This window comes from Erithacus rubecula (assembly GCF_903797595.1).
Source record: "Erithacus rubecula genome assembly, chromosome: 1".
In the NCBI taxonomy this organism is placed as follows: domain Eukaryota; kingdom Metazoa; phylum Chordata; class Aves; order Passeriformes; family Muscicapidae; genus Erithacus; species Erithacus rubecula.
In genome coordinates this window covers 101253702-101265970 of record NC_136658.1, presented here as the reverse complement: position 1 = coordinate 101265970, position 12269 = coordinate 101253702, and the positions used below count along the sequence as shown (strand labels likewise).

At 36.8% G+C, this 12269-nt stretch overlaps 1 protein-coding gene across 1 annotated transcript in view; it reads right to left on the bottom strand.

Moving 5' to 3' along the window:
- IL1RAPL1 (interleukin 1 receptor accessory protein like 1) overlaps positions 1-12269 on the bottom strand; it is a 661715-nt gene that overhangs the window by 255456 nt on the left and 393990 nt on the right. The window contains exon 4 of the mRNA XM_079311813.1: positions 742-928. Coding sequence (XP_079167939.1) covers positions 742-928 — 187 coding nt within the window. The remainder of the gene's footprint in view (positions 1-741; positions 929-12269) is intronic.

Below are 12269 nucleotides of genomic sequence, written 5' to 3'. Positions count from 1 at the left end.
AGCTCAGGCTGCAGGTGATTTTTTTATCTTTTAAATTCAATTAAAAACAAAATATATAGAGAAACAGAAGAAGAAAATGAGGAGAGATAAGATGCTATACATCTCTTTCTAAAACCATCTTAGAATCAAATCTCTCTCAATGTAAAAAAGGTGCATCCTTAATCAAAAAAAGTATTTTATTACAGAGGCAAAATCCAAGATGAGAATAAGCAAGTACTTGGCTATATTTCTCCTATGTTAAATATGCTATCAGTCAATTTGGACATTATCTTTCCAGGCCAGAAAATTTTACTTTTTATGTAGCACGGTCTTGTATACCATAAATAATTGTACTGCACTGCCCACAGGCAACACTACTTGCAAGAACTTGGCCCTTAAGTAACGATCTAGAAATCATTACCCAATATTAAAATAAAGTTATTGATAAAAACAATGAAATTACATTTGCAAATACAACCTTAAGTATACATGTAGAAACTGAAGTTTTGGAAGTATTTGCTGAATTTTATCCTGAAAAATTAAGCTGTTTATTCAGGTAAAGCATATGTAAATATTTAATACAGTTTACTAAAGAAAGCATTTGAATTTCTCAATTAGTTCATTTTTTTCTACCATTGGTTCTGTTGTCTTTTCTAAACAGAATTAAAAACAACCCAAGCTTCATAAAACATTTAGATCAAGAGAACTGTAAGAACATTGCATACTATATATTTGAAGGTATAAATCTCTTGCATTCCTTACCTTATACCACAGAATTTCAGGCTCCCTAAATGGAAATAAAAAATCCTCAATTTCAGGACATGAGATTTCCTTGCTTTTGCTAAGTTCAGCTTTTTCAAAATATTTCATCTTTGAATTGTAGCAGAGTCCAGTGTCATTTTCACCCACCGTCAGCGAAATGGACACTTTCATACAGTAAGTTGAGTTTCTGTAATGTAACAAAAATAGAAAGAAAAGTCTAATAAATTGGAACTTGAGCAACACACCAAGAGCCACCTATTCATCAGCGCTGAGTATGCCTTAAACTGGAAGGGGCAACATTTTACAGAACTTAATTAAAAAGAATCTTTTGATTAATTATAGAATGAAGGACGTTTCAACCTCAGGCACTGCCAGATTGGTGACCGCAATCTTCAATGCCCAAATTCCCAGGACAAAATGTTCTGTATCACCTACAGATCTCATGAGCTTGTGCTCTCTCTGAAACCTGTTACTACATCTGCTGTTGATGTTGATAAGTGAGTCAGCCAGAGACCAGGGAACTTTGTCTGCCTTCCCACATTCCGCTATGAGATTCAATCAGGCAAAAAAGACAAAATTGTTTTTTTTTTGTTTTTTTTTAATTTGTGTTTCAAGGTGGGGAGCAAATGAGTGTATAAAGCTGAGTACTCCCCAGGAGCACACTGTGACAGTGTAAGATTTCAGTCCTTCTCTTCTGTAAAATGCATTTTACCCCTGGCCTGCTGACAGAGGATCCTGCAGAGAGCACTGAGGAAACATTCACTTCCTTATCACCACTCTCATCCTCTATGAGCTGATTGCTTATTCATAATGGACTTGTGTGTATCAGACATGGCAGAATCTCATTGATGAATTTCTTAACACCTTTTTCTGTTCAATAAGAGGGGATAGAAATTCTTAAGGATAAAGAATATGAAAACTTAATTCAAAGAACTCTAGAGTCCAATTTTTCGACAGAAAATGTAAACCTGTAACTAACTTTTAAATTAGAGAATAGTCTTAGAAATGTAAATTTTTGAACAGAATGATCCTTAGCTGTTGATCTAATTAATGGACTTGTAAGGAAAACAAACACAATATTATTTCCTTATAATGAAGAAGTAAGTATAATTTGTTACCATGTTTGAGAATCTGGCTGTATAATAAAAATAAAGTTGTTTAAGCTTTATGCAAATCAAAGAAAGGATCCACTGAATATGGATCACTCTTGCTGCATTTAAGCTGGTAAAGAGCCAATTCCCATTCTTACCTCTACATGCAATTGAAAATCACTCATTTTTTAAAGAATATATTTTCACTAGTGTAAATTATTTCTCCATTAAGTAGTTACTTGGAATATTTTATCTGTTTATCGTGTCTTGAAAAAATCATAAAAAGTCACTTAATTCTATTTTTTCAGATTGGTAAAATGCTTTTTATTTGTTCTTGGAAGACTCATCCTTGGAGAAAGGTCCTGAACAATTCATCAAACTCAGATTTAAAAGCAAACTAGCCAGATGAGAGTGTCCTGTTATTGGATGACAGGGAGCAGTATACAGGGAGCTGTTTGGCTATACAATTTTCACATTTAAATATTCTCTTTCATTCCCTCCTGTGTGCCTAAGTATCATGTTTTCTTCACGTTACTGAATCTCATTATTTAAATATTTCTAGAAGGACGTGGCAGGGAAAAAAAAAGGGAGGACACTTTACTGTCTTCCCAATCTCTGAAGAAGCAAGGTTAGTAAAATTTTTGCATAGGCATCCTTCAGTATTTGGAGTGAATTTTGCAAAAATTATGAATAAATGTTTTGATGTACTAAAGAACTCTGTTCTGCAACAGTGACAATGTCAATTGCCAGAGACAGAATTTTGTCTGAGGCACATCCAAGTTTCCATCGCAACAGCAGATCCTCTAGCAGATGCAGCTAGGGCTTCCTGCTCCATAAGAGAAGCATTTTGGAAATATTTCAGAATGTTTCAATTCATTGTTTGGAGTGGATCATTCTAAACTGTCAGATACAAGGCACTGAAAAATTTTGGGTGCATTTTTATCTGCTGAGTTCCCTAATAGAATTTTCCTTTAAAAGCTCAAAGTATTATCAAAAAAACATACAGTTCCAGATGCCCACTGGTGACACAGACTCCCTTATTTCAATTTTAAATACTAGCTGTGCTATCAATCTGACTCATCTCATGCTCTGTGTCAGAAACCAAGGCTGTTGGGATGAAACAAAAAGAAGCAGGTACAGAAGGCAGAGCAACACAAACAGTATAAGTTAAAAAAGCCAAGATAATGGGCTCACAGTACAGAAAAAGAAAAAGAAAATTAAATAATCCCCAGGTAGGAATGAAGAAAAAGGAGAAAATGGGGATGAGGTTGCTGATTACAGCTAGAGCATGAAGGATGTATTAGATGCAAAACCTCTGAGGCAACAGAAAATGTAGCAGGCAGAAGAGTTGTCTGGAGTATGCACATACTGCAGAGGGTAAAATATGCTCATGTGCTAGAATTAAGAAAGTTTTCCATATGTCTCTTACTAGAGGGACCAGATGAGAAACAAATAAAGCAAGGGAAAAAAAAAAAAAAAAAAAAAACCAAAACAAAAAAAACCCTACAACATGAGTTTAGGGATTTTAAAAACTGGCATTTGCTAAACTGTACTTTAACTTACTTATGACATGATATCTTTGGGGCATTTATTTTGTCTGCTTGTTTGCCTTTTTTTTTTCCTGAACGTGGTGATAAGAAGAAGTGTTAAGTTATCAAATTAATTTTTTCCTAATCTACCAGTCACAAATATTCCCAAGTATAAAATAAACTAGAACCTTTATGTACCTATAAATGAAGGTTTTTATTTTCATCTGTTATTCAATAGATTTTCAAGTGCTAAAATGAGATCTATAAGATCAAAATACAAAAACAGGAAGATAAAAGCTGTTTGGTATTTTTTATTTAAGACAACAAACCCATTTAAATCAAATTTATCTTAAAGTTAAATGAACAGGTAAATTGTTAGAGAGAAAAGGAAGAGACACAAGGAGGAAAACAGACAAGAGAACACAGACAGACCAAGAACAACTTCTCTAAACTTTAGCTTTTGCAATATTCTCATCTACATTTAAAGGAGTTGCTTTGAAAGTTAAACACTTAAAGCAAGGTTTCTTTATAAATACATCTCTAAAATGAGCTAGATGGTTTCATCAACAAAACTCTGCTTTTTTCACAAAAAAAAAGACCTCTGGTAATTATCAGTCTCCAGCCTCACCAGAGAGAGCTCAGTGATGGATTTCTACAGCTCAGTGCTGTGCAGGCAGCATCCCTCATCATCCCTATTCATGACAGAAGGGAAAGTGGGACTCTTCCTGTTACTTGTCCACTCTGGTGCTTTGCCATTATATTGTTTACCAGGGTAAACACACTGGAGAGCAAACAGGAAGTCAGGAAATCTCTCTTATGCTTCTCCTCATCATACACAGTTGGAAAATAACTTTATTTTCGACTGAGTTGGAAAAGTAACTTCATTTCCAACTCCTTCAAGACTGAACATTTAAAAGAAAGACAGAGAAAAATCTTGTCTTTACAGTTTTATTTTAAATTTTAATAAGTGAACTGAGCCACTGTGCCGACATCCACTTTCTATAAATGGTCCACAACATTTCTGGGACAAACTTTTGTTGACTTCATTAATTAGTTTTTTCATGATTTTGCAGACACAATTTTGTCCTTTCTCAGTCCAAGTAACTTCTGTTACAGTTATTTGGATGCCTGAAAGCTGGAGAGAAAAGAATTCATTCAAGACAGAAACAAAAAAAGTTATTGATAATCTACTCGTGCTCTCGGCCCATGGCTTCAAAGGCTCTTTGTGAGCTTTTAAACTTTCACACAAAAATTTTTAAAGCCTCTACATAGCAGCAGGGTTTTTTGAGGACACTCCTGATGCCTTGGCACAGGGTGAGGGAGGAAGGCCAGGATTATTCCTGTGCACTGAGGTCCTCTTGGGGACAGGGTCTGGTGGCCCCAGCAGGTCACTGCCCTCCCAGTGGCTTCTGGAGCATTCATTCAGTTCACAAATTTATATGCAGGATTCCCTTTTATTGGATTTGGGTTTTGTTTGTTATTTGGTTTTGTGGTTGCTTTTTTTTTTGTTTTTTTTTTCCCAGGCTCTGAAGTGGCTGACTCCCACACTTGCTGGTTCTGATATCTGAAATCACAGATTGCCTTTTCCACAAAGCTTCCAACAGAGCTGCAAGTGCTGGGACAGTGCATCAGGTATGGGGAAAACAGAAGAAAAGTGCAGGGAGATGGACAGAAGCCAGCTGGAATTTTCCTCTGTGCCTTAGAAATTATCTCCTGCTTCCATACCCTGGGGGGCCAACCCAGTTTGGAAACTGCTTTTGACCTCAATTGAATTACATAAGCACTGACTTCTTCCCTCAAGGGTCACCTAATTATGTGCATGATACTTTGGAATAACCCAGTGCACATGAGCCCCCAGGACTGTTTGAATATCAATACTCTACAAGATACTAGTTTCAATAGGTTTGAATTAGACACACCAGAAATTATTGCTTAGTTTTAATGCTTGTTTTCACCCTTGGAAGCCAAACCTTCACATATTATCTTTTTCTGACACAAGTGGTACACACTGCCATCCTGAGTTTCCCCATCACTCCACACCTGTCAAAAGAGAATGTCAAAATGCAAAATCTAACTGCATTAGAATAATGCTTTCCTTTCGTAAGAGGGAGCTAGTGACTGAAGTGAAAGGTCTTTTATTGATGTCCCAAACAATAAAAATTAAATAAAAATCAGCCTTTAAAAAGGGAATTTAATTTTGTCATCCTTATAATACACTAAAACTTATTTTTTGAGTAAAGTAGGAAAAAAAAAGTGTAAATTTTTATGTCACTGAATTTTCTCTATGATGCCTCTCTTTTTTAAAATCAAAGTGAAACTTCAATCTGATGTTGATTTCTACATTTTAATAAAACTTCACCTTCTTAGTACAAAATACTTGAACAAAATTATGGCAATAACCTTAATTATGAACTTGTACTGGCAATAACATGGAAGGCAAAATTACATAAAATTAACTAATTTCCCTATCAAACATTAAAGCTTCCTTTCAGATACATTAACAGAAAAAAGTCCATAATCTGACTGTACAGATATGCAAAAATATTCCTATAATGTAACTCTGCACTCTTGCAGTATATGAATATCAATCTAAATAAATTTTATTGGAAGTTAAAGATTTCTTACAGAGAATATGTGTCTATATGTCTACACATACTTGTCTATAAACCAGTGATATGTTAATGTAGGGGATTCCAATAATTGTAAAACTTATACTAGAGGTAGGTGATTCAAGAAAGTTACTGTATAAAAATTTTAAAAGCATAATAATAGTATACCTACATGTTATTTAGTATGAGAAATTTTCAATTTAAAAAATAACTTTCTATTATGATATTTGGTATCAGAAATTCAGAGTATAGCACTTATGGATTGCAGGTAAAAATGTTAAAAGGATAAAAGTTAAAAAGGATAGTAATAAATCAAAAAAGCATTGTACTGTACAGGGCATATAGGATGAGTAAAATGTGGATTGCCAGTAGTCTGAATTTAAGTGCACATTTGATATCTTAGTGCTAGTTACAAATTAATGCTAAATTAGCTACTCATTTCAATAAGGCTTCCCAGGACCATTACTGAAGAAATTTTGGGACAGTGAGTCTTAAAGTGCTAGAATGGAGATGTGTCAGAATGATACTAAATGTTTTCACTGCAGCAGATCAATGTATGTTCCCAGAGGAGACAGAAGTATGAAGAGCTGTGCAAAAGTGTACCCTCACAGATGAAAATCCCTTTAGCTTTCAACAAACTGCAGTAGGGAGATAACACCATAGCATGAAATGCCTCTAGGTATACTATGTCCTCATAATCAGGACACGATGCTTTTTCTTGGGAACCAATGATCCTGAAGAAGAGCAATTTTTATACCCTTACCCTTACTTAGCACCATATGCCAGAATAGCAGAAATGCTTCTTTCAAAAATTACAAGCTAACAGAGTTGTATTATTCCTCCCATTTCTTTCATTTATAGAATCACAGAATCACAAAATGTTAGAGATCAGAAGGAAACAAGGATATCATCTTGTCCAACACCCATGACCAAGGAGAGACACTTAGATCTGTTTGCCCAGGAGCATGTTCAGATCACTTTTGAATATTGCCAAGGACAGAGACTCCTCATTCCTCCTGGGCAACCTGTGCCAGGCTTCAGTCACCCTCATGGTGGGAAGTGTTTCCTGATGTTCAAATGGAATATTCTGTGTTCCAGTTTGTGCCCATTGCCTCTGGTCCTGTCACCAGGCAATACTGAGAAGAGCCTGGCTCCATCCTGTTGTGTATCTGTGTATCTGTCAGTGAGATTTTCCTGTCCCTTCTCCAGGGTCAAGAGTCCCTGTGCTCACAGCAGAGATACTCCAGCTCCTTTATCACCTTCTCTCTTCTTCACTGGACTCTCTCCATGTTTCTCTTGCACCAGCCAGTCCAGGACTGGACACTGTGCTCCAGTGCCTCACCACTGCTGAGTAAAGAGGAAGGGCCACCTCCCTTGGTGTGCTGGCAGTTCTTTGTCTAATGCAGTACAGATCATCAGTCACCTTTTTTTGTAGCAGGGGCACATTGCTGGTTCATGTTCAACTTGGCTTTCACCAGAATCCCCAAATCCTTTTCTTCAAAGTTGCAAATATTTTTGTTCATGGAATGTCAGTTTTCTCAGGTGGCTTTTCACTCACAGGGGGTGGAGGGGAACCATTAAACAAAAAATAAAACAAAAAAACCCAAAAACACCCCCCCCCAAAGAAAAAAAAAAACCCAACCCAAAATAAACAAACAAACAAAACAAAACAAACAAACAAACAAACAAAACAAAACAAAACAAAACAAAACAAAAAGCAAACAAACAAAACAAAAAAAACCTAAAAAACCCAAACCAACTTTTTCCCAGGTATTATATAAAAAAGGACAGGAAAAAAAATAGGTTTGGCATGAGAATGACTAGAAAAAATGCAGACTTTTTGTAGGTAGAGGTCCTTAAAGTTATGTCTATTGTATGGTGTACCAGAGCCTGCTCCATCAGCTGTGCTTCTGTGTTCAGGAACAATTGAGTGTTACCACATCCTGATGACTCAGAAGGTCAATAAATACTGGAATGTCTTTATCACCAAATCATCCATTTTGCAAATGCAACTGCCCTTCTTTTATAGCACTAAAACTGAAAACATTGAAAATGCAGTGCTGCTAAATGGCTTCTCCCTTGCTCCCTCTCTGGCTTAAAGAACTCACACAGTTCTCAGATAAAGACAGATCCTGTCATTCCATCTCAAATGCTAAGTTAATTTTCTGTTCAGCTGTCAAGCAGATGCATAAAGAATATCCCAGGAAGGTATCTGTCTTGTTTCTGAATGATTAGATATTTATCTGTTGCTAACTCTGCATGAGTGTGTTATTTTCTGAAGTTACTCATTAATGTTTGATATGGACAGAGATATCCGACAATTACAATATTTATTATAGATATTAGAAGAATGACATTTGCACATGAATAAGGTTCTCTTGAAAATCTCTCCGTAACTCTTACCCATATATGCCCAATAAAAATGGGAATATCTAAAAAAATTTATTGGGTTCAAGGTTGTTTTCTAGCATACTGATAACACTTCTCCAGACTGCTGAAAATTCTCTAATGAGATATAATAATTCTGAATTTAAAAACCTAAATAAATCCTAGAATTATGACTCCTATATTTGTTTAAAGAACCCAAAAAAACCAAAGAAACAAAAAAACTAAACCCCTCCCCACACAAAAAAACCAAACAACACCCTCCCAAAAAATCCCCAACCCCTTCAGTTTTATTTATACTCATTTTACACCTACTTTCCTAAGAAGAAACAATTCAGATATGTCAGTCTTCCCTACCAGTCACAGGATTAAAAGGAAGATAGTAGTATGACATCTCAGTAAGAATATTGCTGTGTGCAGATTGAGCCAGAACTCAAAAGAAAGTAGCAATTTTCTGCAGAAAAGTCAGTATTTGGAAAAGCTGCTTTGCAGAAATTTAGAAATGTGCAAGAATTGTTATGAAATTTATACTGCTGAAGGCCTCAAAGCAACTCCTGAATTTCCAAAGGCGATAGAATTTGAAGGAACAAATCAATAAACAAAGGGATATAACAAAATTTGGATTTGTCCTTCCTTTGAGGGCCACAAAGGACACAGGAAACTCAGCTTTTAACCATTTTTGACTGTGTTCATACAAACTGCTTTACCTCAAAACACTTTCCAAAATTGCCTCAGTGTGATCTGTAACGATGTAATAAATATTTTTATTTCACTCTAACTTTAAGCTCTAAAATGTGATCCTGATACCCTTCAGGCTGTAGCTGAAGATCAGGAATATGGAATCTCAGGATACAAACCAGTATTTGCACTATGTTCCTATCAAAAGCATCCCTGAAGACAAATATGGGCAAGCAGAGTCTTCCCTCTGCCCGTGCTACCAGCTCTGCCCAGTGTTGAAACTGCTCTCAGTTCAGACTCCAGAGCTTCTATCCAGTTTGCATTTCTGCCCTTAAATGTACTAAACGCCATCTTTCTGTTCATATAGTCAAGGGAAATTGTAGAAAAATAATAATCTTTACAGAGAACAAAAAAAGTAACTCGGTGAGCCATTTTAGGTAAACATTTGAGGATCTTTAGAGATATTTCATTAATGAGGCTGGGACAGCCAGAGGGATACACTCTTTGTTGTAAGGCTTTCAAAGCTTCAGTTGTGACTCCATGCTAAAGAATTATCAATTCCTTTCTTCTATAGAATCCCCAAATAAATTAATTCATGTTTTCCTCAGCATTAAACCAATACCTGTGGACCTTCACTCACTCTGAATGTTACATTTCTATCTCCAGTGTCTGAGCCAAACTACAACACAACACATTTGAGAATTCAGAAGAGACTGAAGTTTCAAGTATATGAAATTATACTGTTATTTGTCCCATATTATTATCTACCATCAAGGTAAACAACTCTGATGTGACAAATGAAAAGGTTTCAGAAGCACTGGCTGCCCTAACAAACAGTGTGTGAGGATAAGGCACAGGCAGGTGCCAGACACTATAGTTATGTATTTTCATTTCTTGATTTAGTTTTCAAACTTGCTGCTACGTGTCATCCTCAGAAGCATGAATCACCCAGAACATCCAGACATGAAAATCCAAAGTCATATGAACAGCAGCAATATGAATGTATGAAAGCATTTCTACTCAGAAGCTTTGAATAATTTCACCTAAATCAAGTGTGCTTGTGTAAGCTATTTTCATTTCACAAAAATGGGGTTTGCTTTACACATTTGAATTCATACCTCAAAAATAAAAGGTAAACTGAACAAGTTAAAATATATTTCAGATAGCTGAAAGTCACTTCCTTTTTAGTTGGACCACAATGCAACATTTACATGTCAGAATCTTTATACAACACCTTTAAGCACAGATGCAGGATGGACAGTAGCAAACATCTCTTTCTCAGACATTTTTTCTTAGTGGTGAACTCAAAGAAAAGTCCATTTCATTTGTCAGAAATGCAGAATCTCCACTTTGGCTTGTCTGGCTGCCTCCTCCTGTAGCAGGACACAGCTTCCAGCTGGGCTGGTGCTGCCAGCTTAATCATCTGCTGTTCTTTGTCACCTAGCTTCACCCACAAATTCCCCACTATCTAAATATAGGAATAGCTGTATAAAAATGTTCAATTCCATTTATAAATACACTTTGGCTCAAAACACTGCCACCCATTTTTACAATAGGTAGAGAATGAATGAATATATAAACTATTTATGAGTAGAAAACATAACCTAGTTTGTCATTTATGTACCACATTTTCTTTCTATTTTTGTTTCTGCAATCTATTTCAGTCACTTTTTTTTAATCATATGGGGAAAGAACAAAGAGAACCTGTGAATTCCTGTATTGATTAAACACTTTGCCACATTTTTCATGGATGAATTAATATCCACTTGCAAGTATTTTAATATTCAGGGCAACTTGAATTAAACAGCTATTTTCTTGACATTTGTTCAGCAGCATGACTCCTGCTTATGCTCTTGATGTCTCTGTTTGAGCCAGGTGAATCTAGGAGCCAGAGGGATGAGGAGAGGCTGCAGCTCCAGGCTCATCCAGCAGCTGGGCCAAGCACAGGTACCCAACAAGTGGGCACACACAGCAGCTCACAGGGCTGCTCACACAGACCCCCAGTGCTTGCTGAAATAATGAGCTGCAGGGCTGACCCAGCCCAGTGCCTCCCCTCCAGCTGCTCAGGGTGAGTCAGCCAGTGGAACACACACATGCACAACACTCAGTGTGGGTGCTGCCACACCTGGCTTTAGCCTCTCATGCCAGGAGCTGGCCCAGGACTGCTGCTTGCCCCAGCTGCTGGCACTGGCACATGAGGATTGCAGTCCCCACCAGCTGCTGGTCCTCAGTTTACCCTGCTCCCCAGCAGGGCCAGCCCAAAGCTCACCAGCCTGCACCAACACCTGCCTAGGGGAGGGAACACACCCACATGGAGGGCTGCCCTTTAATGAGAAGATGGGATATATTACATGGCTCAAACTACAGCATCTACCATCAGCATCTTTACACTGAGCAGTATTTTATCTCCTTTTCCTACTATCCTCTCACCTTTTATATTCTACTCCATTGCCTTCCTACATATTACTCTCTGTACCTCTGGTCCTACCTTTAAATAAGATTCATGCTCAGAATCACTTCAAAAGATCAATCAGCAATATTTTATACAAAAACAAAAAATGCTTTTCCTCCTTGAATCCCATAGGAAGCCCCACACACTCTTCAGTCTAAAAGTCTGAAGGGAGCATCTCCAAGTGGTTGTGTGGTTTTCTGCTTACAGGTTGTGGGGATTTGTTAGTTATCTCCTTTTCTCTAACCCCTCATCGAGTCTTTGTGTTTCCCACAATCATCTTGGGGCACTAGAGTGTGACAAACTTGGCACTATGTGTGACACAGCAGACAAGGCATCAGTATATTAATTTTAAAGCAAAGACCATCAGCCAGTTCTCAAAGACCATGCAGGGTAACATTCTTGACAGGTTACAGATTTCTTTCCAGTGTACCTTGTTTTCCTAGCTGGGTCTTTCCTTGCCTCTCTCTATAAATGCTCTCTTCTGCTCACTTAGTCACTGTCCTGGCAAACATCCCACCAGGTTTCTCTCTAAGATTGTTTTTTCATAAAAAACACTCACTGTCCTTTCTTTGCTATTTAATCTAAAGACTTCAAAATCACAACATGTTGTGGCAAGAGCAGTCAGTTTGTGAGTGAAATCATAAATACTTTTGAATGCTTTATATTCTGGTAATACTGTTTTATAATGATTTTCTAAAACTTTCTATAATCCAAAGCAAATGAAAACAAAATGTATAATCAGTTTCTGCATCATCCTAAAAAATTTGAAATACAACTTCTATTT